The sequence below is a fragment of the Hippocampus guttulatus genome, chromosome 2 (genome assembly GCF_054856545.1).
Source record: "Hippocampus guttulatus isolate MCC_2025c chromosome 2, RoL_Hgut_1.0, whole genome shotgun sequence".
In the NCBI taxonomy this organism is placed as follows: domain Eukaryota; kingdom Metazoa; phylum Chordata; class Actinopteri; order Syngnathiformes; family Syngnathidae; genus Hippocampus; species Hippocampus guttulatus.
The window spans coordinates 29,887,134-29,911,850 of record NC_141262.1 but is presented as its reverse complement, the minus strand read 5'-3'; the positions used below and the strand labels follow the sequence as shown (position 1 = coordinate 29,911,850).

At 53.4% G+C, this 24,717-nt stretch overlaps 3 protein-coding genes across 8 annotated transcripts; all 3 read right to left on the bottom strand.

Annotated features, from left to right (window-relative positions):
* Nucleotides 1–717: 717 nt before the first annotated feature.
* On the bottom strand, nt 718–7,126 carry ttc39b (tetratricopeptide repeat domain 39B). Of its 4 annotated transcripts, XM_086105520.1 has the most exons (18): nt 6,915–7,102; nt 5,598–5,632; nt 5,401–5,505; nt 5,181–5,312; nt 5,051–5,121; nt 4,845–4,977; nt 4,571–4,676; nt 4,316–4,381; nt 4,138–4,246; nt 3,958–4,025; nt 3,816–3,875; nt 3,560–3,721; nt 3,399–3,490; nt 2,978–3,098; nt 2,736–2,847; nt 2,540–2,657; nt 1,997–2,113; nt 718–1,924 (listed from the first exon to the last, which is right to left on the bottom strand). In XM_086105520.1, the coding sequence occupies exons 1-18, from the start codon at nt 6,942–6,944 to the stop codon at nt 1,825–1,827; spliced, it is 1,737 nt and encodes a 578-aa protein (XP_085961646.1). In that variant the 5' UTR covers nt 6,945–7,102; the 3' UTR covers nt 718–1,824. The 4 variants fall into 4 exon arrangements, with proteins under 4 accessions (XP_085961646.1, XP_085961644.1, XP_085961645.1 ...); XM_086105518.1 differs by having other exon boundaries at nt 2,978–3,490; nt 6,915–7,122; XM_086105519.1 differs by having other exon boundaries at nt 4,138–4,381; nt 6,915–7,108.
* A 743-nt stretch (nt 7,127–7,869) lies between these two features.
* On the bottom strand, nt 7,870–16,893 carry LOC147209504 (uncharacterized). 3 transcript variants are annotated; one of them, XM_086105513.1, is made up of 12 exons: nt 16,762–16,893; nt 16,384–16,470; nt 15,472–15,536; nt 15,239–15,374; nt 13,624–14,118; nt 12,845–13,063; nt 10,381–12,012; nt 10,202–10,311; nt 9,531–10,116; nt 9,299–9,400; nt 8,229–8,454; nt 7,870–8,153 (listed from the first exon to the last, which is right to left on the bottom strand). In XM_086105513.1, the coding sequence occupies exons 2-12, from the start codon at nt 16,459–16,461 to the stop codon at nt 8,146–8,148; spliced, it is 3,657 nt and encodes a 1,218-aa protein (XP_085961639.1). In that variant the 5' UTR covers nt 16,462–16,470; nt 16,762–16,893; the 3' UTR covers nt 7,870–8,145. The 3 variants fall into 3 exon arrangements, with proteins under 3 accessions (XP_085961639.1, XP_085961640.1, XP_085961642.1); XM_086105514.1 differs by having other exon boundaries at nt 10,202–10,305; XM_086105516.1 differs by lacking the exons at nt 15,472–15,536; nt 16,384–16,470; nt 16,762–16,893 and having other exon boundaries at nt 13,624–13,768.
* Nucleotides 16,894–17,275: 382 nt separating this feature from the next.
* wdr55 (WD repeat domain 55) lies at nt 17,276–24,670 on the bottom strand. The gene is made up of 4 exons (XM_086105512.1): nt 19,981–24,670; nt 19,165–19,271; nt 18,821–19,090; nt 17,276–18,032 (listed from the first exon to the last, which is right to left on the bottom strand). Exons 1-4 carry the CDS (start codon nt 20,485–20,487, stop codon nt 17,714–17,716), a joined length of 1,203 nt encoding a protein of 400 aa, XP_085961638.1. The 5' UTR covers nt 20,488–24,670; the 3' UTR covers nt 17,276–17,713.
* Between the last annotated feature and the right edge of the window lie 47 nt (nt 24,671–24,717).

The following is a 24,717-nucleotide window of genomic DNA, read 5'->3' as shown; positions in this document are numbered from 1 at the left end:
GCGGTGTCAAACTCAGTTCCTGACGGGCCGCTGTCCTGCATGTTTTCCAAGTCTCCCTGTTGCAACACACCTGATTCAAATGATCAGATCATCAGCAAGCGCTGCAAAATCCTGACATTGAACCAGTTCATTTGAATCAGGTGTGTTGCAACAGGGAGACTTGGAAAACATGCAGGGCGGCGGCCCTCCAGGACCGCACTTTGATACCCCTGACCTAAGCAGTCAATCGGAGTCAATGACATGTTTCTTAATAAACTGGGGGGCAAATTGGTCAAAACACGCATGTTATTAAAAACTTGAAGATGCCTATGTGTCTTTATATTGGAAAATAGCTTTTTCACCCCATCAAAAAAAACGGTATTGCTGCCACTCGAGGAAAAAAAAAAGGAAAACACTAAATGGTGTAAAAATGATCGTGTACAAATGTAAAAACGATCATGTAAAATTGCAGGATGGCAGCAAGGCGGCATTTTGGACTTTTCCCATTTTATGTGGGAATCGTTTTTCACGCTTTTACGTGACAACTTTGGTGGATTGTTTTTGTCCTGCTGTGGCAGCAACGCGCTTCCGCGTAGAATTTCGAGTCCCGATTGAACCTTATCGTAAGCCACCGCATCATACGGAAAATGAAAAGCGGCATCATCCAGTAATTGGCGGGCGGGCCGCTAGAGGGAGCCCGCGACCAGGGTGGAGGCCGAGCAAAGGCGAAGCCAAAAAGACGCTCTCCAAAGCATTTATTCGTTTTTCCTTCCACGGACAGCAGAACGTGACTTGACACCAAGTCAACGCCAAATACAAATCAACAAAAAGCAGATTTTAATATAAATAGTAAGAGTAAAGCTTGCATTGCACCGGTTCACCGCATCGGACTCTGGAGTCTTGCAACTTGCCCGCTGGCGCGCTTCGCCACGCCGACTTTGCATCGGAGGAGCTCAGCTTGCCGCCAGGTTTGGTTCGAAGCCAATGAGAGGTTCCGTCCCCTCGTTGCGAGGACACAAATATTTGTGAAGAAAATCCCGTCAAGGCAGTTTGGTGAATGACGACACGAAAAAGAAACAGAAAAGTGACACGCCTCGAGCAGGCCTCATTTAAGAATGGCGGTTGCGAGCGTTCTTTCCAGACGCTTTTGCGCACGTATCCATCGATCGCCGCGTGGCATCAGCTGCTTGTTTGAGGAGGAGTTTGTTTTGTAACACGCTAACACCTCAGTTGGAGTGTGTGTCACCGTTTAAGCTGGCCGGAGTGCGGACCACGTCAATTCGCATAAGAGCACATTTGTTTCCTGCTATCTTCATGAGTGTCGTGCGCCGATTGTCCTCCCAACTTGTCGACGCGAAGAAACGGGCAAAGGCGCCAAATCCGAACTAAAGAAAGAGGTAGGAGAAAACGACTTCGCGGTCGAGGAGTGCGCCGCCGCCGCCGGGCGGCGACAAGCTCGTCGGATCCGGCGGTAGCCGAGCGGCGTGTGGTCGCTTTGCGAGGCAGCCGAAGGCAAATCAAACCTCGCACTATTCAAGGCAACTCATCAAAAGGGCCGACCGGTGCCGAGCGGGGCTCATTTGGCCAAATTCTTCGGTCCGACTTTGTCCGAGCGGCGGTTCCGGAATTCACGGAGAGAGAAGGCCGCGCGGACCCAAAACTTTAGTGTTCAGTTTCGGGGATGGATACTTGAGACTTTTTCGCAGGCAAACGTGTACACCAAATTTTGCCAATCGGTGAAATCGGCCTTTTGCGCAGCCTGGCGTTCGCATCAAAACAACACGGGCGGGGGAAAGAAAAAAACAAAAGAAAACAAAAAAAGCAGGCTTGGCCCAGAGGCGCTGGCTAGTACGGGGTGGCAGCAGGCGAACTTTTGAAACTGCTGAGGGCCGCATGAATGCGAAAGTGCAGTCTGGACTCCATGGAGTAGTCCTTGTAGTTGCTCCTGACGCCACGACAACAACAAAATGTCAGATCCCTGAAAAGAAAATGCCGGCGTGCCAGTGGAAGGACTTACTTGGCATTTTCCATGAAGGCGGCGGCCTTGGCGTCGTCACCCTGCTGTCGGTAGAGGAGGCCCAACTCGTACAGCGTGAAGGGGACCAGGTAGTGATCATAGCGGATGCGATTTTCACTGCAACCCCCCCCCCCCAAAAAAAAAAGAAACAAACAGAAACAAAAAAACAAGTTTGCGTTTTGTAATCACACGCCATGGTGAATTTTATATCCCAGCCTAGCAACGTGATTGCGGAGAATGGAGAAATGAGACATGCCGCCATCCAATTCATCGCGTTGCCGGCCTTGGCCACCGGGAGGCAGTATAACACCGTCGCGCAGACACAAACGAGCTCACCCCAACTTGATTTCCCGAGCTCGTTAAAGCCGAGAAAAACGGCTCTTCTTCTGCTCTGCGCGAGTCAGTCAAAGATGCCGCGGAGGATAAAGAATACACGCCCGCGAGCGCCGTTCGATAGTTTCAACCATGCGCCAATGAAATGACGTTTGCCGGCGGCTATTTTCGGAGCGTCTTTGGCGACCCGCGAGACGTCTGGGCTCCTACCTGGACAGGACGTGCGTGAAGCAGAGCTCGGCCTGCAACAGGCGTCCCGCGTGCTTGAGACAAAGACCCTTCAACATCTGCACCAGACAGCCGTCGTCCACGTGGAACTCAGACGGCTCTGGGGGGGGGGGGCGCGGACAGCGGTCAGGCCTGTGAAACGCACGAGGGGGGAGGGAGGGGTCGCCGCGACACTCACGGGGGTCGCGGCCGAGCTGCTCCTCGGCCGCCTCGATGGTCACCAGCAGCGCCTCGGTGCAGTCGGCTCGCTTGGCTACGATGGTGAAGCCGCTCCAGACGTACATCATTTCCTGCGGGGGCGGGCCACAGGACGCGCACGCGGTCACGCGGTCGCATGGTTGCGCGGCGCCCGCAGATGGAGCGACACGCGCGCGGACCCAAAGTCCCGCGCAAACGCACGATACGGCGAGCGTCAAGTACCAGAGCCGGGAGCACCAGCGGCACGGGGGCGCCGGCCTTGTAGCGGCGAGCTTTGCGCACAGCAAACTTCTCCGTGGGGATGGACTTGCCGGCCAGCCGCTGCTTGAGCCCTTCCACCTGCCTGCGCAAACACAAAAGGTCCACGCGGCAAGAGACCAAAGCGCCGCCGGTCAAACTTGTCGGACCGCCTCCGAACATCCTTCTCCAAGCAAAGTGAGCCCGAGGCTCGCTTCCGGGGTGGCGCCCCCAACCGCGGCCCTGGTGGGGCCGCCGCCCCGCACCTTCGAGGCGCTTCCCTCCTCCGAGTGAGCGAAACGCTCGGCGGGAGCCCGAGAAGCATCCCCATGATGCGCGCGAGGGCGGGCCCGGAGGACCGGAGCTCACCGCCAAAGGGAGGCGCTTCGGAATCGGCGGCACGCACCTGAAGAGCTCCGCCACGTCTTCGCCCGTCTTCTTCACGTCCTCCTGCGACATCATGCTGAGGATGGCCGCCTTCTGGTACACGTAGATGGCCTGTGGGAAAGCGGGAAGGCTCAGCGCCAAAACGGCGGCCGCGGTCCGCCCCGCCCGCTCGCCCCTCACCTTGGACCAGCGGCTCTCGCGACACAGCAGCTCGGCGTAGCGGTACGCCTGCGGCCAATCCTGCTGGTACGAGTGCGTCCACATGAGCTCCCAGTAGCACAGGTGGTGGATCTGCTTCCACTCCTGCTGGCTGCTCACACACTCCTGGTAGCCCGAGCACGCCTGCGACACACGCACACGCGCACACGGACACGGCGGGCAAAGGGCCGACGTCAGAGCCGGCCGGTGAAGGTGGCGAGGGCGCCGAGTGGAGAACCTCTTCAAAGCGTCCCCGCAGCGTGGCCAGCCGGGCCGAGTAGAAACGGATGATGGCGCCCTGGAAGCGGCCCCGCCCACGTGAAAACCCGTGCGGGGAACGAGCGGCTCGGAAGGGAGGGCGGGCGGGCGGGCGCTCTTACTTGGGGATACTTGTGAAGGTACGGCTCCAGCAGGGCTTGGGCTTCCGCCACGTTACCCTCGCCGCTTCCTGCGTACACAAATAAAGGGCTCGTTCGGGAAGGCTGTCGTGGCTTCTTTGGATCTGACGTTTGCCATCAGCTTTCCACTGGCGGCCACGCCCGCCCGGGCAGGTCACCCACCCAGCACCAGGGAGACGTAGGTGTGGTAGAACAGCAGCGTCAACGTGCACAAGATGGAGCGCAAACTGGAGCCGCACGTTCCGTCCCGCAGCTGGGACAAGCCGAACTCCTGTCGGGGGCCGTCGCGCGGCGTCAGCGAACGGCAGAAAACACATGCGTGCCCGTCAGCGCGACTTGCCCGGTTTCCGGAGAAGCCGATGAACTCCAGCAGCCTGAGGATCCTCTGCGGGAGGAGGGACAGCATCTGGGGGGGGGAGCATTCATCAAGTCCAAACGAGAATAAGAATAAAACAGCGAGCGTCCGCTAGATGGCAGCTCTCCGTTGGCGCCGGCTCACCCTTGGGGGGGGGGGGGGGGGGGGGGGTGCTCACTGTACTCTGAACAATTATCCCGAGAGCAGCGTAAGACAAACAGCAGGAGCACGGCCACCCACCAAGTTGAAGGAGCCGACGCCCAGCTTGACTCCACCCTCAAACTGCCTCCGCGAGTCCGACTGGCTGCTCGGGTCGTGCGCCGCGTTCAGCACATTGTGGCAGTCCCTGAGATGACAAAAAAATAAAATAAAGCAACAAGGTGAAAGGGTACAGAGTCGGCATGGTCTTTTTGTTTTCCCCCAACTGTGCCTTAAAAAAGCTTTTTATGATCGAACGGAGACAATTGGAAACATGATTAGCGGGCCACGAATGAGAGGGCGGGAAAAAACTGACTTGTAGATTTGATAGCTGCTCCTGATTTTAAGGGCTCCTTTGATGAAGCTGATCATGTTCTCGTCCTGCACAAAGGTCAGCGTGGCTTTCTGGAGCAAGCACTCGGCGTAGCACAGCTCGGCGTGCATCTCCTCTGAAGACACAAAGGCGCCACGTTGCCGAGGAGGGGCCCGGGGGGGGGGGGCCGGGGGGCGCGGCGGCCGTACCTTCCTGAAGGTTGGCCGGCCCGCTGATCAGACTGGACAGCGACCCCACCACCGAGTTCTTCTTGCGAAACCTGAGGGACAAACGACCGACGCGAGCGTGGCAAAGCCTTTTTTTTTCCTCTCCTCGTACCTCTGGCAGGTGTGCAAGGCCTCCTTGATGGTCGTCATGGCAACCTGGATGTCTTTGTGCTCGAAGGTCATGGCGGCCTGCAGCACCAAGATGCTGCTGTAACCCAAGGCGTGGTACATGCTGTCGCGCCACCTGCACATGTGCGCCATCGCTTAGTGAGGAGCCGGACTGCCGCCTCCTGAGGAAGGGAGGGGGGGGGGGGGTAGAATTGCGTGCTGACCATGGCTTCAGGAGCTCCAGGGCTTCGGAGAACTTGTTGTTGAGGACCAAGTTCAAGGCGCACTGAGTCTCCCGGATGGCCGACTGCAGGTCCATGTGACGTGCGCTGCGCACACAGTGGCGGGTTGACCCCCGCAAACAGGAAGTCAAACAAGTGCCCGCAGGAAGTGGTGGTGCGCCACGCGCCGCCTGACTCACGCGGGAATGCGGTCGTAGGCGTCCTCAAAACGGTCCTGCCAAACACAGGGAGGCCCACGCAGACGGTCAGACGCGGGGCGCCGACATTTCAACCGCAAGCGCGCCGCTGTTCGTCTCCCTCAACGGGCAACGGCCAACCCGAAGGAACGCCGCAAGGGCAACGTCAACACCTCAAGGAACAACTGAAGGAACGCCCCTTGACCAACCAAACGGAACAACAGGAGGAACCACCAAAGGGAAAAAAAATCCATGTCAGCCGGGCCCTAAAAAAAAGTTAGTTGAGGTGCTTCTTTTGGGTTCCCTTCAGGTGTTCTTTGAGCTGAACAACCTGACAACAAACAGCTGAATGTCCAAAAAAAAAAAACAACACAGCACAATGTGTGTGGAACCTCATGACCAAATCCAGGGTGGCAGTTTTTCCATTGCTGTGCACCGCTCAGTTCCTTGGGATGCAGCAGTCTCCCTTCCCCCGCCCCCCCCATATTTTGGGTTTTGTTTCGGCATTGGTCCACCTCCGGGCCAAGTCTCTCATGATGAGTCGACACAAACACCCGGAGGAGAAACTGAAGAGTCGACGCAAGAAGAACCTCAGGAAGCCTGAAGAAGGGCCTCAAGACATCCCCAAGGGAGAAGCTCAAGGACAACCAAAACAAAACACCCGGGGGCGGGGGAGGGGGGAGAAAGTGAAAGAACACAGCTTCAAGAAACACCTGGAGTTGATCCTGAAGAAACGCCACCAAGAGCGACACCCGAAGGACAAGCCAAAGAAAAAGCTTGAGGACAACCGGAAGCAAATGAAACGTCTCGAGCGAAGGCGAAAGGAAGACCTGCAGAAAGCGCCGCCGGAGGGACGACAACGCAAGGAGCGAACAAGGAGAACAGATGCGCCTTGTGCCAATTCTGCGCCCGGCGCCTGCCACATCGCTGACATTCCACAGGCCGCGGCTCAAGCTGCCGCCTCAGCACAACCTCGGGCCGCACAATGGACGCTCACACACCGGCGCGGCGCAAAGATGCTGCGCGCCGGTGCGCCGATTGCGGCGGCGTCACGTGACAGGAGGGGAAACGCAGAGCCTGCCCGTCACCGCAAAGGTCAAGCGAGACCCAAAAGAACACGAGCTCGCCGAGGAGCTTCCTCGCGTTTCTTCGGATTGGCCGCACGGGTCCCGGAGCCCTCCGGGGGTCGTCCGCTCTCCAATGACCGCGAAGGAACATCACTTGGAGCTGTGGCGACCGCACGCGTAAGTGCGCCCGACAAAGTGGTCACGACCAAACGCGTCGGCCTCGTTTCCGGACCGTCGCTCGGTCCCCTCTCACCTCGTCCTCGGCGTGGGTCGCGTCCTCCATCACGTCCGTCGCTGCACAGCCGACACGTCGCTCGAGTTTGGTCGGTAGGGAAGGAAGGAGGGGGGGGGGGGTGCAGGGTCGGGTCAGGCAAGCAGCGAGGCGTGCAGGGGGCGTCACTTCCGCTTACGTCACACGCGCGTCGACACGCCCCCGTCCGGCAATACGATGAATATACACACACATTTTGGTCAGCTATTTTCCAGGCGGCGCGGTGACCGAGCAGCGAAAAGCATTGAATTCTTAAAAAATGAACTGCCAGAATACATTTCCCCCCAAAAAACTCGAAGCAATTCAAAAATCACGGAATTGGCGACAAGCAAGCGTGAGCGTTAGGGCTCGACTCGAAATCAGCCTTTTAAAAGCACAGGTCCTTCTTTCTTGGGCCCTGATGAGCGCAAAGGTTGACGCAATTATCATTAATTGTCCGCGCATTCCATCCATGTCAAGACACTATTTCAGCGACTCTTAACCGCCGACAATTTCAAAAGATGACTTTTGACATCCCAATTGGCGACTTACTTTTCGAACACGCAGGGCCACAGGCGACGCATGCGGACCTCGGGGTCACATAAGGACGGGCACTTGAAAAGTACAAGTCGTAGTAATGTTTGATGTTCTTGGCCTGATCAACCATTTGCGCTTTGTATAAACTCATCCGACATCAAAAACGGCCAATAGAATTTTAAAAATTGCGCCAATGTCTGCGATTGGCTAGCAACCGGTTCAGGGAGTCCCCCGCCTACTGCACGACGACGGCCGGGAGAGGCTCCGGCACCCCTCGCGAGGATAAAGCGGATCGCAAAATGGATGGGGATGGATGTCGATGTCTCGCGAGCCTCACGAGGTAGTTTCATAACAGTGGATTGTGATTTCAGATGTCATTTGACTTGGCTTTGCATCACATCGAAGAGAGAGAGAGAGAACGTGAGGGCAGGCCCTTTATTGAAGGATGGCAAGAGTAGCTGCCTTCATTCCTGGTTCCTAGAATTCAAAGGGAAAAAAAAAAAAAGAATCATAATAATCCTATCAGACACGGCTGCTCATTATCGGGACCTCTCCGAACACGGAGTGTGTCAAACGGAGACAGGGCCGTTAAAAAATACAAACGTCGGCCCGAGACGAAAATCTTGTTCCGGTTCACTCTCCCGTGGGAATTTGGCGGACGCGGCTCGGTCCCATCCGACTCCTCCCACGCCGGAAGCTAGTCCGCTGCAAATAAGAGCAGCGCGCGGACGGTGAGTCGCGTGAACGTCGGGACGCGAGAACGGCCGGTGAATTGCAAACCTGAGGGGGGGCGGTGCGCGGGGACCTCCCCTTCCTCGTCGCCCGCCACCCTTTCATACTTGTCGCGGCGCTCTTCTTCCTCGCGCTCCTTCTCCTCGAGCAGTGAGCGCAGGAAGGCGGCGCTCACCACCTCGTCGCCCTCGCCGAGGAGGAAGGCGTTCTTGAAGCGGTTATACAGCATGGCCGCCTTGTCCATGATGTCCTGGTTGGCGCGGTAGAAGCGCATCTGCGGCGAGACAGAGCAGCGGTTACCGCAAGACGGTCAAGCCCGCTTGGACGCCGATTGCCCCCGGATGCCGCAAGGCGGCGGCGGCGAAGCGCTTCCATTCCACTTGGACTGATTTACTGCAACAACAAGGAGCGATTGTCAGAGGATCAACACCATGCATCGAGCGCGTACACAAACACAAAGGTGAAGCCAGGTTCCATACACACGCGGACAAAACTGTTGCTACGCCTCAGTGAATCAAAAGGAAAAAAAAAAAGAAGCGAGGAAAATTGGACGTTGCTTTTAAATTGTGGTCCGGCAGAAGTAGAGCGAGAGGGAAAAACATACAAAAAACCTATTCGACAGCCCCGCACAAAAAAATGGCGGATCCTCGAGAAAAGACGGAAAAATGGGTCCTCCAATGAGCATCGCGGGTGTTTTCAAACTCGTTTGGTGACATGGCGTGGAGCACGCCAAACACGGACCAGAGGAAGCCGAGGAGCGAGCCGAGAAAGAAAAGGAACGGCAAGCGCATGGAAAGATCAAGGCGACGAAGGGCTACGAAGGGCGGCGGGATGTTCCCGCGGCGGCGGGCGGGCGCACCGTTTTGGAAATTTCCGATCCGCGGGACTGCAAGCAACCTCCTCGGATGCGGCCGCAGGAGGAGAACGGAAGCGACGGAGAATCCCACGGAAACACAAAAGCCCGGAAGAAATTCCAGGTGAACGTCAAGGTCAAGGTCCATCAACGTCCGATGGCACCGGCGGCCATGACGCCTGACTCGATCGGCGCCATTTCTTTCCTTGAGGCGGTCCCTTGAGTGGCGAGGGCGGTTTTTGAGCGCTTTGGCAGTGGCACTCACCTTCCTCAGAGTGGAGATGAGCTCGCTGTGCTTCTGGACGTGCTGCGACGTGACGTAGATGCCGCTCAGCTGATCCAACGCCGCCAGACACTTGGCCACATCCTGAACAAACACGGCGCAAAAGGTCAGCGCGCACCACTCGCATTCTTCCTTTCATTTCAGCCTCGGCACGTCCGCCTCCCATTTTCCGGTGGTCCATGAAAGCAGGCGGCTTCGGACGCGAGCCTCCTACCGGGTTGCTGCTCTTGAGCGAAATGCGGATGTCTCCGTGGATTCGGTGCAGCGTGGAATCGGTAGGCGTCAGGTTCTTATTGGCTTCCTGCCGGACATCCGCGGCGGATTCAGGGCCCGTTGCGCCGGCGGCCCCCGTGCTCTTCCGGCCGGGCTCGGCCCCGCCCGCCTTTGCGGCGTCTTTTTCATGCCGGCGCTTGGTGGCGGCTTTCTCGTCGTCCGTCAACACCCGCTGCGGCTTCCTCTCCTCCTCCGAGCCGTGGGCCGCCGCCGTCCTCCCGCCGCTGGTCGCCGCCGCCTCCCCCTCCTGTGGGGGCGGCAGCGTGGCTCCGCCCATCATGGTCTTCACCTGAACCTTGGTGGTGGCTTTCACGATTTTTCCAATCAACTTCCTGCCGTCCTTTTTGGGGGGCTCCTGCGGCCGCGTCTCGGGGTTGCCGATGAGTTTGCCGTGGCTTTCCTTGGCCGCCGCCGCGGGGGGCTTTCCCACGCCGGGCGTGGGCGGCCTACTTTTCTTTCCGGCGTTGGCTTCTTGGAGCATCTTGTGGCCCCGCATCCGCTTGGTCTTGACTCTGATGGCCGCCTTCCTGTCAAGACAAGAAGCAGACGCGGGCGTCACGGGCGCGTCTCTGGGGCGTGCTTGGAGGGGGGGGGGGGGGGGGGGCTCCTCACGTGAAGCTCTTGGCGGCCGCCTCCCTTCGCCTGCCGCCCCTCGTGGCCTTGAGCAGACCTCGCAGCGATTTGAGGACGCTCTCCCTCTTGGCCGCCAGCCGCCGCTGCCGCTGCGGAGAGACGCTGCCGTCACAAGAAGAAAGAAAGAAAGAAAGCAGAGCGAGAAGGGGACGCCTCACCTCGTCGTCCACGTGGCTTCCTTGCTTGTCTTTGGCGGCGGCGCCGGCCCCGCCCGCGTCCTCTTTCCTCGACCTCCTGGTTCTCTCGCCTCCGCCGCCCTTGGTCCGGCTCCCTTGACCGGCTCCCTCCTCGCCGCCTTGCCGAGGGGGGGCTCTCGTCATCTTCGTCCCTCGCGGCCTTCTTGTCACCGGTTTGGCCTCCGTCTTTGCTGGCCGGCCCGCCTTTTTGGCCGCCCCTTCCCTCCTCCACCTCCCGCCTCCTCGGCGAGGCGGCGACGCCTCCGGCTTGGCGTCCTCGCCGCCCGCCCGCTTGGCGGTCTTGTGTTCCTCTCCCGTTGCCGTCCCGTCGTCTCCGCGGCCGGGCGCCGACTCCTCCGTCGCCACCTTGGTCTTTCCTCCCCCGCCTTGCGTCTGGCCGACGCGCTCCCTTTGGCCTTCGTTTGCCGCCGACCTCTCTGCTCGGCCGGGTGCGGACTCTTCCGCCGTGACCTCCGCCTCGCCTCGCTCGCCTCCGTCTCGCTCCTTCTCCTCCCCATCTTTCCTCCTCCTCTTCCCTTCGCTTGACTCCCCGGCAGTCGATTCCGTGATTCTTTCCTCGCCTCCCCCCCGCTGGTTCCCCTCTTCCGTTCCTTGCGCGGTCACCTCTCCCGGGCCGGGCATGGACTCCGCCGCCGCCTTCCCTTCCTCGGCCTCTCGCCTTTCTCTTGGCTTGATCTTTCCCTCTGGGCCTGGTGTCGGCTCGTCTGCGGTCGATTCCGTTTGAGCTTGGTCGCCCCGCGGCCGGCGGGCGGCCTGCGTCGCTCTCCTTTCGGTCCCGTCTCCCGTCGGCGCGGGTTCCTCTGTGGCGTCCTCAGTCCGTCTTTCCTCGCCCCTCTCGCACTCTGAGATTTCCGCCGGCTTCCTCTTTCTTCCTCGGCGCGGCGCCGACTCCCCGGCGGTCACCTGCGCCTCCCCCCCCTCACCTCCTTCCCGCTCGGTCTCCTCCTTTTCCCCTCCTCGGGTCTCCGAGTCCTCGCCCGGGCTCGGCGTCGTCAAGTCCGCCTTTGGCTCATCGCCGCCGGGCTGCTTGGTCTCCTTCCGTTGTTGTCTTTTCACCTTCTCTTCTCGGCTGGGCGCGTCGGTGGTCACGTCAGCCTCCACCCCCTCGCCCTCCTTCTGCTCGGTCTCCTCCAGGTTTGCTTTTTTCACTTCCGACGTCTCCGCTCGGCCGGGCGTCGATGCCTTCGTGGCCCCCCGCGTCCCTCCTTTCCCGTCTTTTTCGAAGCCTTCCCCGCTCTGCCTGGTCCCTCCCGGGCTCGGCGTCGACTCCTCGGTTTTCACCTTTGCTTTCTGGGCTCCTTCCGGGTTTGTCGTCTCCTTTCCCTCCGCAACTTTCTTTCTCTTCCCTCCCCTGCTCGAGACCGCCTCCGGCGCCATCGTCATTGCTTTCTCCGCTCCTTCGCCCCCGTCTTTTCCCGCTCGGCTCGGCCCCGACGTTCCCAGCTTGGCCGCCGCCCCCCGCCATTCGTCGCTTCCGCCCCGGCTTACGCCGGCCGTTTCGGGAGCGGCGGGCGCACTGTGCGATTCAGGCGGCGCGCTTGGGGTCGGGGGAGACGGGACCTCGTGTGACTTCTCGGCCGCTTCAACGACAACCTGGCAAGACAAAAAGAAAGAGCCCACTTTTGTTCATCGCAGAATAGTCCCATCCAAAGGCTTCTGCAAAAAGAAAAAGCGAGAGCGCAAAACCTGGCAAGGTTTCTATTGCCTTTGCTGATTTTTGGGGGCGGTTTTCCCTACAATCGCGGCCGATCGCACACGTTGGAAGCCAAACGCGACTGGCCGGTGCAGTCGCGGCAACGCTTGCATTTGTCCCGCCCCCTTTTCCTTCTTCTTCCTCGCTTCCGATATGCTTTTCTTTGCATCCACCTGAATGTGGAAACGCTTCTTCTTCATCTGAGCAACCCGTCGTCCGCGATCTGTGATGAAGGCCTCGGATATCTTTTTTTTGGTCTGTCAGACACTCCGGTGGAAACGCACTTCCCACTTTGTCACAATATACATATTTTTAAAAGCTGCTCGCATGAGGACAACATAAAATAGATCTTCATAAGCACTCAACTGGGATTAAGCTCCTGAATGAAATACGGATCGGGGCTTGACGCAAGTGATCGGCCACTATTAGCCCATTTAACCCCCCCCCCCCCCCCACACACACACACACATGTAAACACATCACGAAATAACACAAGAAATGTAAAAAAAAAAACACACCGGCTGAAAATACGCAGTAAGGGGGCACTCATTTTTGTTTGTATCAAAACTGCGATCCTAGAGAATTGATCATTTTTACATTTGTCCTCAAGTACATTTGAAGAGTCTGTACTTTGGACTTTGACTTGACTCGGTTCTTTGGTTTTGACAACGCCGTTATCTGTATTGGAGCACAAAGTGTGCGGCCTCTGGTTGAAAGCTGCCGGTAGCCTACCTGGCCGCTCTTCTTTGCTTTACTCGGCCGCCCCGGCCTCCTCTTCACCACAGCTGTCGCAAGCGCCCCCGGCGCGGACGCAGACGCTCGGGGCGGATCGGCCGGCTCGCGGCTCTTTGCGCGGCCGTGGGCGGGGACGCATTTGACCAGGCACGGCTTCAGTCGCAGCGTAGTGGCCATCGGGTGCGCGCCGCTCGTCGCCGCCGGGCCTTCTTCAGCCTAACGGAGACGGTTGACAAAACAAGAGAAATCTCTGCTCATCATCACGTGGAAAAACATTTCTGCCGATTAGCGTTACTCACTTGAACGCAGAGAAATTGCCTCGCTATTTGAATTGTCAAGCGTGTCTTTGCATATCATCGGCATCGTAGCGCAAGTGCCCAAGTCAGATTTTGACCAATGCCAATGAAAAACACCAATGGGACGACTGATGTCCGATTGATGATTCTCGGTCACCCAGGTCCCAACAACCCGTAAAGGCTTACGAGATGGGTTCTGGTTTTTGTCGTTTTCAAAACGACCAAATGCGTTTGAGTACATGCCGCGGGCCGCCAAAACAAAGGGGTCGCGGGTCGTCGTATGGACACCACGGCACTGCGCGGGAGTGGTTTTGCACAGCAATTTTTCTCAAGAAGAGCACGGGGCCCAGGGGTCAAAGGCTATTTGTATGACATTTCTGACTTGGGATTTCCCACTTTCCCACGCCAGGTCGCCATCCCTCAGCTCCACCAACAGCGCAGCGGGGTTCACTCGACAATCGTTCGTGTGCACGTGCCAACCTGCGCTACGTCGCTTTTCTTCTGCGTCGAGGCTTTACTCGGCCGCCCTCTCCTTCGCCGCGGCGCGACGCCGTCACCTTGGGACGCGGAGGCTTCCCGGGGGGTCGGGGTTTCCATCTTATTGTCCTCCATTTGCGCAGATGACCTGGATAAAGATCTCCTCAGAGTTTTTGTCACCGCCACACTTGTTGTCTCTGCGTCGGATGCCGCCCGAGCGGCCGCCGAGTCGTTTGCGTCGCTCCCGGGACCGCGCGGGGTCTTTGCCGGCACGCATTTGACCACGCACTCCTTCAGGCACAGGGTGCCGCTATCGCACGCGGCCGCCTCAGGAGATGCTTTCACAGCGGCGACGTCTGCATTGGCGCCGAGTCGCATGCCCTGTGATTTTGCAGCCGACGGTGGCTGGGCGGTTGTTTTTTTCAAGAGAGAAGCCGGTGCAGCAGAGGTCGCTTTCAAAGTGCCACTTGGTTTCCCGGGTGTACTTTTGGCTGCAAACTGAGGGGGGAGCACCGCCCCAAAAAAGACAAAAGGAGCACAAATTAGCAGGTAGCGTGGGCAAAATAGCTCCACCCTGTGCTGAATTTCCAGACGTACCGTACACAATATCAGATTTGGGATACATCAATGTTTTGGTCTTTCAGGTTGGTCTTCTGCTCAAATAAATGACCGATGAAGGAATATGAAAGACGGTTGATCTATTTCAATGATGACTGTTCATTCACAAAACACTTGTGGCTCGCAGACTTTCGAGCGTTCGCTACGACAACTTCAGAAAATTCCGCCCAACAAGCGCGGCGTAAAGATAAGTCGCTCAACCGTAAATTGGATCACAACAATCATGTCAACAAATCTGTGGCTTTATCACTTCAACCTTTCATACTCAATGAAAAAAAAATATGTGAACATGTGGAGTGCACTTCTCCAGATACGAGGTAAAAACAGCATATATATACATATATATAGACCTGTACATATATATATATATATATATATATATACATATACATATGCATGTACTGTATTTATATTTATAGACATACCCCCAAATGACATTTTTGCAGTTTAAAATTGTATCCGACTATATCGCAATGTCGATTTGAATTCAAAAACAAAAGTATACTGTGGAGCTACGATGCCCATCCATCCAGCCAAAGTTAGCATGCGAAGTGTTTGAAGTAGGCATGAGTTCGGACGGTATAACATTGAGCAAAAAAAAAACCCCCAACAACAACAATTTGCAGTTTCACGGTCACATCGTCTTACAACTACAGCTCTAAAATATCGTATCTTGAGGAGTTTGAGCCCCAACATGTAATTTTTCGCGCTCACTTTCTCGGATTTAAAAACTACAACAATAATCTGCATATGACCTCAATAAAACAATTAGCACAATCAGGTATAGAGGTAGAAACATTGTTCAATGTGGTTCCAAATCATTTTAGAACGCTTATCGCCCCCCCTCTCACCGCCTCCCCACACACACATCCACATATTTTCTCAACTTATACCCTGTCAATTAGTCAATGCTCAAAATTGAAAAAAGTTTCGAACTAACTAGTGTGAAGAAATGATCATCCCCCAAATGTGGCCATAAGGGTAAGAAAGAGATACTGACTGTGTTTTTCTTGCCAATTCCAGGCGTGTTCTGGATCTCCCACATCCCCTCGGAGAAGCCTTTGAGGCGGACGCCGCTGCCGTACTTCAACTTGTTACCAGAGAACGGGACGATGCGGGCCAGTGTGAGGTAACCTCTTTTTTTTGGGGGGGGGGGGGGGGGGGAGTAGAGTCAGTCAGCTGTTGTTGGTGTGGCAACACAAGAAGTGATGTCACAAGGGGGCGTGTACGTACATCTGATGGGTCCCGAAAAAGAAGACACCAACCCGGCTCTTTTGTGTCTCATCGAATTTACAGATCTGTCAAGAAAGACAGGAACACAAGTCAATAAATTAGGTTGTGTTAAAAAAAATTAAAAATTGACATATATACACACACACATAATGTTTGATGGTTTGTCATTTTAGTAAAAGGGTTTTCAGTGTAATTTTTTTTGTTATTTTGGCAAGTGTGACAAATTGTGTATGTCATTTTGTTCGGGATGTTCGAGACCACTTTTTCCCCAAACCGATACCAGTATCAGGACTCAACTCGAGTACTCACCGATACAGAGGAACTGATGCCAATCATTTCTCAGTAATGCCACATATTTTAGACACAACTTTCATTCATTACTGACAAAAGGCATAACATGTCCTCTGCGATACAGAACTGAAGTTCAAAATAGAACGCAACTCACTCTGATTGAAGACTCGTTTGTAACCAATAAACAAAACTGACAGCTCCCCGGGTTTTAGACCGTTCAAAATAAAGTCAAGCGCAAAATAATAGAGGTTGAACTGTTAAGTGTTGAGGATGACATGAAGTTGGAAAATAGGCCTGCGTTGTACTGCTGAAAATGAGTTGGTATTTTTTTCATTTTACCGATTTCAAATTCATTCTAAAACTCAAATGGGTTAAAAAATGAAACGCAACAAACGGCAAATACTAAATTATACTTGAAATAAGGCCGGGATGAGTACTTGGCCATCCTTCATTTTTGTATAAGTTCATTTTTATGTTTTGTTTTAATGAGTCGGGTTGGGTTTAAGCTGTGTATGATTGTTTTGGGGTTGAGACTGAGAGATAAATGTTATTTTGGGTCGTTCCTTGCATCTCTGTCTTCGAGCGTGGAAGCGCGCGCTTGTGTGTGTGTTCGTGTGTTACCCTGGCCGGCCAGTGAGGGAAGCCCTTCATTTTGGCGAACACGAGGTCCCCTGCTTTAAATTGGCGTTTGGCCGGCATCTTGCTGCCCTGTACAAGTCAAATAGAAACATAAATTAGGGAGATCGAGGAAAGAGGAAAAAGGTCGCGTTGCTGTTCATCCGTCACATGTACACGTCACGAAACCGCGCGCACGTGTCGCCGTTTCATTGTCGAACACAACCACCGAACTAGGTGAACAAAACGTGATTGAAGAAGCGCCGGCTTCGAAGTGATTAGCATCAGTAGCAGCAAGCTAGGACATCGTTTACAAGAATGCTAGCAGGGATGCTAGCTGGGAAGGACTGGTTTCTCTGGGGGGGAATTTCGGCGTCTACTCGCCGTCGCGTTTCGTCGTCGGACGAGCGAGAGCAGACGAAAGCTTCTTTTCCACAGCAAGTCCAATCGCTGCCCGTCTTGTTGACCGCTCTCGCGGTTTCGCGCGACCGGAAACTTGCTGGTTACTACGCTACGTGTCACGTGACCGGAGCGGAAGTACTCGAGTCACGTGACGTTCAAAGCATTTTCCGCTTCCGCATTAGAAGGGGTCAAAGTGGAATGTATAAATACAAAAAAAATATATATATATATATATAAATAAATACAAAAATACATCAAAAGGATTGCTTCGAGTTCAGCTTGCTTTTTTTAAAAACAGAAATTTAATATGAAAGTGTTAATAAGAGGAAGAATTCTTTGAACTCGAGCGGCTCTCATATTTCAGTCTGAAAAGAACAAGGGGCATCACACTCTGTGCTTTGGCGGAAGTATTGATATACTTGTGCAGAAAACCACTCCGGTGAAGTTGAAGTACCGGTACTGATTGAGTAAAAAGTTAAAAGAAAAAAAGCACTAGTTTCACAAAAGTAAAATGTGTTTCTCCTGTCAATTACAACTACAGAAGATACATTTTGATAACAAATACTTTCCTCTGTTAATTACCTCAAATAGTGTTCACACAAATCAGGTAAGATTCTGGCTTTAATGCAACCGAAAACTTGTGAAGCAAGTAACAAAAAAAATGCAACTTAGCTCATGGCCACCGAACAAAATACATTTCCCTTTTTTGGGGGAATGAGACAGACTTTTGAAGGGCAGACCATGGAGATTTTTCAGCTGGCACAAGGACAACACATTCACGACAAATCATCGTAGTTCCACCGTCATAAATGCCAAGGCTATTTTGACAAAGTCAGCCCTGGCCAGCGCAGACACTTGGCTTGCTTTTAAATGTAGGGAGTAGAAGTAAAAGATTGTGAGAAACATCAAAATTCAAGCAACACAAAATGGACTTTTAATCGCTGCCACTGCCACTGTCATCCACTTCCTCCTCTTCCTTTTTCTGCGGCTCCTCAACAAGTCCCGAGAAAAAGTCGCTGTCCCCGAGAGCTTTTTTGGAAAGCGATTTCATGCGTCCATCCTTCTTCTTCCTCTTGCGGTGCTCTTTGACGGTGGTCGTGGCTAATGAGGAGATGTCCCAGAACTTGATGAGCTGGTCGTGGGCACAGCTTAGCAGGAAACGAGAGTCCCAGCTTTTAGCGAGCTCTTCGACGGGTTCACCGACGTGCTGCCCGATGCAGCCGATGATGCGGTTGGGGAGGATGTTAATGGCTCTGATGAGAGGAAGAGACGGAATGTTACGGACACGCTGCGTGGCGACAGAAATTAACCCCCATCCGCTACACCGCGGTTCATCGTTCCCAACCGCACTCTATAGCAGACGTTTTAGGGATAGAAAAAAAAAAATCTCAAACATGGACAGGCAATTCATTAAAGTGCAAAGCTGCCCAACAAAATAGTCGCGCTAGCAATACTAAGCTAGCATTAGCATGGCAAACAAGCCGTTAACTACCCACGGCCGCTCCATTGGTCATGTGACACTGAATGTATCGGTTTAACGTTTTGGTTCTTGGGGTGAGTGGCGGGAACATTTAATAAGGTTAACAATGATCAAAAACATCGAAAACATGCTCATTTCCATTCGGCCGTTCATGTTTTGCATGAGCTTTTTGCGACCCGGTTTTCATGAGGTGGTTTTATTGGACATTTTCGTCATAAAATAAATGACGTTCAATTGTCTTTTGATTCATGTGTCCATTTCACATGACACTTCAACCGGGGGTGGCAAATAGCTTGACAGAAGCACGGTTTGGCTTTTATTCGGAAACCTGCAAGCTAGAAAGAGCAAGAGCAGGAGCTCAGCGATACTTTAAAAAGGCTGGTTTCACAAGTTTAAATGTGTTTAAAGCATGTTGGAGAAGTGGGACTATTCCATTTTTTTTCAATGGTTCCTCAATTATGCAGATTTGTACTTAGCGTAGCAACGGGTCTGAAAGATAAGCCCTCCCACCACGGATAAACAGGCGTCGAGAGCGTAATTGATCAAAGGCGTTCAACTGACCGGATATAGCCATCCATGGAGGCGGTGCATATAATGCTGTCGCTGATCGGGGCAATGCAGTCCACCGACTCCGCTTGTAGGGCAAAGCGATCGCTGGTGGCCCCGAAGCCGTTCCAGTTGAAGATGTAGACGGTGCCTTGGCTCGAGCCGCAGACCACTTTCTTGCCTCGCTTCATCAGCGTCACCGAGGTCAGATCGCTGCTCTGGTACTCCGACAGCAACTCGAACCGCCGCCTCTTGATGTTGAAGACGCCCATGGTGCCGTCGCCACTGAACGCGGGCACAGAAGAGGAGGTCAGCGACCCCCGTCGAGCTCGGCAGCGAGCGGTCGCGTTGCACTTCACCTGGCTGTCAGCAGGATCTTTTTGCCTTCATCCACGGCCATGTCGCTGATGTAGTCGTCATGGTGCTTCAAATCCATAATGGCCGAACCTTTCCTCATGTCCCACACCTTTTGGACAAGAAGTCGGCATTGTGTTTGTTTCAACAGTGAAGTCCAACTTCACACGGACCGGATTCAAGAAATTATCCTCCCCGAGCTTAATTAACTTTAAAGCTTTTCAAGCTGTTTCCAGTGGTATTTACAGTCATCTTATACTGGGTATACTTAGCCTAAGAAAAAAACCAAAATCTACTGGTTTTAAGGCCACATTGAAAAATGTATTTTAACGAACAATCGGCTCTAACAGATGAGCCCTTCCTCAAGCTGGTCCTTTAGAGCGCCCTTCAATTTGCATGTTCCGCTGTAATGACTGCAACATTTGCGGTCAACATAAACAAAGTAAGCTAATACTGTACCGTTTTCATTTTGGAGAATATCTCTCGAAAAAACAACTACACTGACTCGTCGTGAAATGTTTGTTTTGAAATACATAGAAGTATTTTCTGGCAAGAAATAAATTGGAGCGGGTGGGGGTTGTACAATCCAGATTTGTGCAATGACAGAGTTGCAGACTGTTTTGGGCCGTTAAGTCTATTTTCAAGTACACTAAAACGACGAGACGATGCTCTTTAACCATGTCACGGTTTTGTTTTGTTTTTAAAAAAAAAAAAGACGATTTTTTTTTTATGGCCTTAGTCATGGTCTCGGATAGCGCGCTCTTGAGCACAACACGAGTTAGGGGCCGGTGTGAAGAGTTTGAGAAGGAACCACCGCTGACCTTCAGTGTGCCCCCGTCGTCTCCAGTCGCCAGGATGTTGGCGTCCACCAGCAGCAGAGAATTGATGGGAGCGCCGTGCGCGCCGCGGATCCTGCTGACCAGCCGTCCTCGCTCCACGTCCAGCACGTGCACAGCCTTGTCCCTGGAGACGCTGTAGAGCTTCTCGCCGTCGTCGGAAAAGCGCACTTGGCGACAGGACTTGAGGTGGTGGCCTGAGGACCACAGCTCGCGGTTCTCGCCCTCCGTGCACGAGTAGGAGAACGCGTACACGTCCCCGTCCACGTCCCCGCACACCAGCAGGTCGCGGCTCGGGTGGACGGCCACCGTGTTGGCGACCGCCTCGAGCCGGATGTCCTGCGGGGTGTCCAGGATCCTGGGCTCGGTCGAGTCCTTGCCGTCGTCATCCCAAATCGCACCCCCCGGCTCCGATTCGGAACTTGCGGGATCGCCGTTCGCGTCCGTTTCTGACGTTGACGGCAATCCGGCGTGATCCGTGGGCGCTGCCATGATGTTTTCGTTTGCTCCCTTCTTCTTCTTCTTCTTCCCGCAAGAAACTGTCAGGTGTTGCCGCCACCTACTGGCAAGGGGACTACTAACCCCAAAATAACCCAACTCAACCCCACTCAATTGTCTTTGGAGAGCACTTTAAAACATCCATAGCGGTCTACAATATGCTGTACGTGGAGACAATAAAACCCTACATTCTTAACAAAGACAGTAGGAAGCACAGGAGGTCAGGTGGGGCCATGCCATTTCAAGATTTGAAAACAAGTCAAGTCAAGTCAAGTCAACAGTATTTATAGAGCACTTTCAAACAGCCATCGCTGCATACAAAGTGCTGTACATGGAGCAATTTAACATGCACAATAAACAGTAAGACAAATCGGTAATAAAGGCGGTAGAAAGCACCAAACAGTAAAACCAAGAACAAATCTAAGTCATGCTGAGTCGAATGCCAAAGAATACAAGTGAGTTTTGAGGAGGGTTTTGAAGATGGGCAGCGAGGAGGCTTGCCGAATGTTTAGTGGGAGGTCATTCCAGAGAGAGGGACCAGCAACAGAAAAGGCTCGATCCCCTCTGAGCCTCAGTTTAGTTCTTGGTACTTCTAATAAAGTCTGGTCCACAGACCTGAGGCGCCGGGCAGGTGTGTAGGGGCGGATGAGCTCAGAGAGGTAAGGTGGCGCGAGATTATTCAGAGATTTGAAAACAAACAAGAGGATCTTGAAAATAACTCTAAAATGAATGGGGAGCCAGTGAAGGGATGCCAGAGTAGGAGTTATGTGCTCCCTCTTACGAGTACCAGTCAAGAGGCGAGCGGCGGCATTCTGGACCAGCTGAAGGCGCTTAATGGAGGACTGGCTGACTCCAAAGTAAAGGGCATTGCAGTAATCGAGCCGGGATGTGACAAAGGCATGAATTACCATCTCAAAGTGTTCATGTGAGAGGAGAGGTTTTATTTTGGCCAGCTGTCTAAGGTGAAAGAAGCTGGATTTAACAACGGCACCAATTTGCCGATCGAGTTTGAAATCACTGTCCAGTTTAAGGCCCAAGTTTGAGACTGTTGACTTAAGATAAGGAGACAGGGGGCCCAAGTCTACAGGATGGAATGTACAAGGGCCACTGGGACCAAACAATATCACCTCTGTCTTCTTTACATTGAATCTCAAGAAATTTTGTGGCATCCAGGTTTTGATTTCTTCCAGACAGGATAGGAGTGGCCTTAATGAGAAGGCGTCTTTCTTGCTCAGTGGGACATAGATCTGGCAGTCATCTGCATAGCAGTGGAAGGGAATACCATGTTTCCTTAAGATGGAACCCAATGGGAGCAGATACAGCGAGAACAGCAGAGGCCCCAGAATTGAGCCCTGTGGAACACCACATGACAGGGGAGCAGTGCGTGACTCAGAGCAGCCAAGGCTGACACAGAAGGTTCTGTCAGCTAAATAGGACCTAAACCACTCAAGAGCACTGCCGCCAATGCCCACCAAGTGCTGCAAACGAGACAGCAGAAAGTCCAATAAAACTAGACACACGTGGTCTCCAGAGTCATTTGCCAGGAGGATGTCATTAGAAACGCGTAACAGGGCTGACTCCGTGCTATGCATCGTCTTGAAACCTGACTGGAAGACCTCCAAGATGTTATGTTCATCCAAGAAAATTTTCAACTGCATGTGCACGACTTTTTCCAGAATTTTGGAAATGAAAGGCAGCTTGGAAATGGGCCTGAAACTTGACAGCACATCTGGATCAAGGCCAGCTTTCTTGATCAAGGGTTGGACCACAGCATGTTTAAACTGTTGGGGAACTACACCAGAAGAGAGGCTGCTGTTGATGATATCCAAGACTGATGCGCCAACACTCGGGAGAACCTCCTGAAAGAAGTGCGGGGGAAGAGAGTCGCAAGGGGAGCCAGATGGCTATGTCTGGCGAACTACATCCTCCAAAAGCGCCAAGGACACAGTTTCAAAAGAATTTAGCACAGCTGAACATGGAACATGGACAGAGGGGTCAGATGCGGTATTTGAGACCGGAGTCCTAGCTGTAGAGACCTTACCAATGAAAAACTGAAGGAATCTGTTGCACATCTCGGGTGAAGAATCCGAGCAAGTAGGCAGAGGGGGTTTGAGTACAGAATCTATTGTTTTAAATAGTGCGCGTGGGTTGTGACGGTTAGCTTGAATAAGGTCCGACAGATATTCTCTTTTGGCCTCTTTTACTGTGAGCTGGTAGTTACGCCAGCGGTCTTTCCAAATTTGATAAGAGACATGCAATTTGTCATTTTTCCACTTGCGTTCGGCTTTGCGACACCCCTGCCTAGCTGCGCGGGTAATGTCGTTAAACCATGGCTCGGGTTTAGGTTTTGGGAGCACAGTTTTTGAAGGAGCCACCAAATCCAGGATGGCACAGCATGATGAGTTGAACCAAGAGGTGAGTTCCTCTGTGTTAGACGAGGATACGCAAAGGTTATTAAAGGCATCAGAGAAACGACCAGCAGTGCGAGGGTTAAAAATTCGGCGTTTAAAACTAGGAGCGGCAGATTTCACAGCAGCACGCGATAAGACTACGTCAAATAAAACTGCCATGTGATCAGAAATCCCATTTTCAAGGACTTCCAGATTTGACACCGGTAGACCATAAGCAAGGACAAGGTCTAAAATATGACCTTGTTCATGTGTCGGGCTGGTCACATACTGCACGAAATTAAAAGAGTCGATAAGTCTTAAGAAGTCCTTTGCTAGCGTTTTTTCCGGACAGCACACATGGATATTAAAATCCCCCATTAGGAGGATATGATCATATCTCAGCCTGATTTCCGCAAGAAAGGTTGAAAAGTCGCTTAAAAAGTCTTTGTTGTATTTAGGAGGACGGTAAATGACAGCACAGAGCACCGGGAAAACACGACCGACTTCAAAGAAGGTTGCTTCAAAGCTGGTGGCCGATGTGGTGAATGTGCACCGTTTACATTTGAAATTGTTCTTAAAGATGCTCACCGTTCCTCCACCACGGCCTGATGTCCTCGGGGTATCGAGGAAACCACAGTCGGGTGGCAACAATTCAAGCAAAGCGTTGTACTCACCAGTACCTGCCCAAGTCTCCGTCAGACACAGGAAATCCAAGTCATTGGAAAGGAAATACTCCCTCAGAATATGGGTCTTGTTCGTCAGCGACCGGGCGTTTAACAACGCGATCCTTGTGGGAGTAGCAACGGGAGGGATTGCCTCTTCCGATCGCCGAGCCCGGGGGAATTCCCTCAAAAGCTTTCGCTGGATTCCTCCCCGAGAAAGGCGTGGAGGGTAGAAATGCCGTGGCGCGATGGGAGAGCCAACGACTGTTAGCAAGCACGAGGCGACGGGGTTGAGGGCACACCACGCCGGAGCGATCGAAGTGTGTCTCAGATCCCGTTTTAGCTTCACGAGCTGACCGCTACGTTTGCCGCGGCGGCGGCGACGGCGGCGGCGGCGCTTCTGTGAAGGGGGCGAGCGAACGCGGAAGAGATTAGCCGGCAGGTTAGCCAAGAACGGAGGTAGCGTCTTTTCACCACCGTCTTGCCAAAACGCGGCCGAATCTCCGACGTGTTGTTGAATCAATAACAACGATCGGCGATCATAAACCAACCGAGACGCTGCTAGGGAGGTAACAAGCATTGCGAAAAGTAAAAAAACCCGAAATGGCAGGAGCGTCGCCGAACACACTGGCGCACAAGCGGCCATCTTGGGTCATGATGTCAACAAATAGAATAGGATCTTCAAAAGGAGCCAATGAAGGGATGCTAGAGTACAGGAGTCACGAGGCGAGCGGCGGCATTCCGGACCAACTGGAGACACTTGATGGAGGATTGGCTGACTCCACAGTAAAGCGTGTTCCAGTGATCCAGCCGGGATGTGACGAAAGGCACAAATTACTGTTTCAAAGTGCTGAGACATGAGAGCGACTGTGCACCTGCCCCAAAATAATCATCGTCATGGGGAGGAATGCATGAGCAAAAAAAAAAAAAAAAAAAGACAATCCTACAGAAAACGCTGACAAGCATTGGATATGCGTTTTGCAGGAAATATGGTGGGGGGGGGGGCTATGCGAATCCGTGGGGCTCCACTGTATGCTGACGGTTGCGCCGAACACAACAAAATAAATGATGCGAGTCATCCGTATATATTTATTTGTCATATCATATGACGAACAAAAAACGATCTCACAAAGTGTACAGTCGACGAGCTTGACGCTGATTAATTGGCCGGA

Excerpts from the sequence above, each read along its gene's own strand:
- ttc39b (XM_086105517.1), bottom strand. The coding sequence starts at position 6,944 with ATGGAGGACGCGACCCACGCCGAGGACGAG. Across the intron at positions 4,382-4,570 it reads GCGTCGGCTCCTTCAACTTG|ATGCTGTCCCTCCTCCCGCA; the intron begins GTGGGTGGCCGT and ends TCCCCCCCCCAG. Across the intron at positions 2,658-2,735 it reads GCAGCTCGGCCGCGACCCCC|AGCCGTCTGAGTTCCACGTG; the intron begins GTGAGTGTCGCG and ends CCCCCCCCCCAG.
- LOC147209504 (XM_086105513.1), bottom strand. The coding sequence starts at position 16,461 with ATGCCGGCCAAACGCCAATTTAAAGCAGGGGACCTCGTGTTCGCCAAA. Across the intron at positions 15,537-16,383 it reads TCCCTCACTGGCCGGCCAGG|ATCTGTAAATTCGATGAGAC; the intron begins GTAACACACGAA and ends CTTTCTTGACAG. Across the intron at positions 10,312-10,380 it reads GAAGCCACGTGGACGACGAG|CGGCAGCGGCGGCTGGCGGC; the intron begins GTGAGGCGTCCC and ends GTCTCTCCGCAG.
- wdr55 (XM_086105512.1), bottom strand. The coding sequence starts at position 20,487 with ATGGCAGCGCCCACGGATCACGCCGGATTGCCGTCAACGTCAGAAACG. Across the intron at positions 19,091-19,164 it reads AAGATCCTGCTGACAGCCAG|TGGCGACGGCACCATGGGCG; the intron begins GTGAAGTGCAAC and ends GCCCGCGTTCAG. Across the intron at positions 18,033-18,820 it reads TCCATGGATGGCTATATCCG|AGCCATTAACATCCTCCCCA; the intron begins GTCAGTTGAACG and ends TCCTCTCATCAG.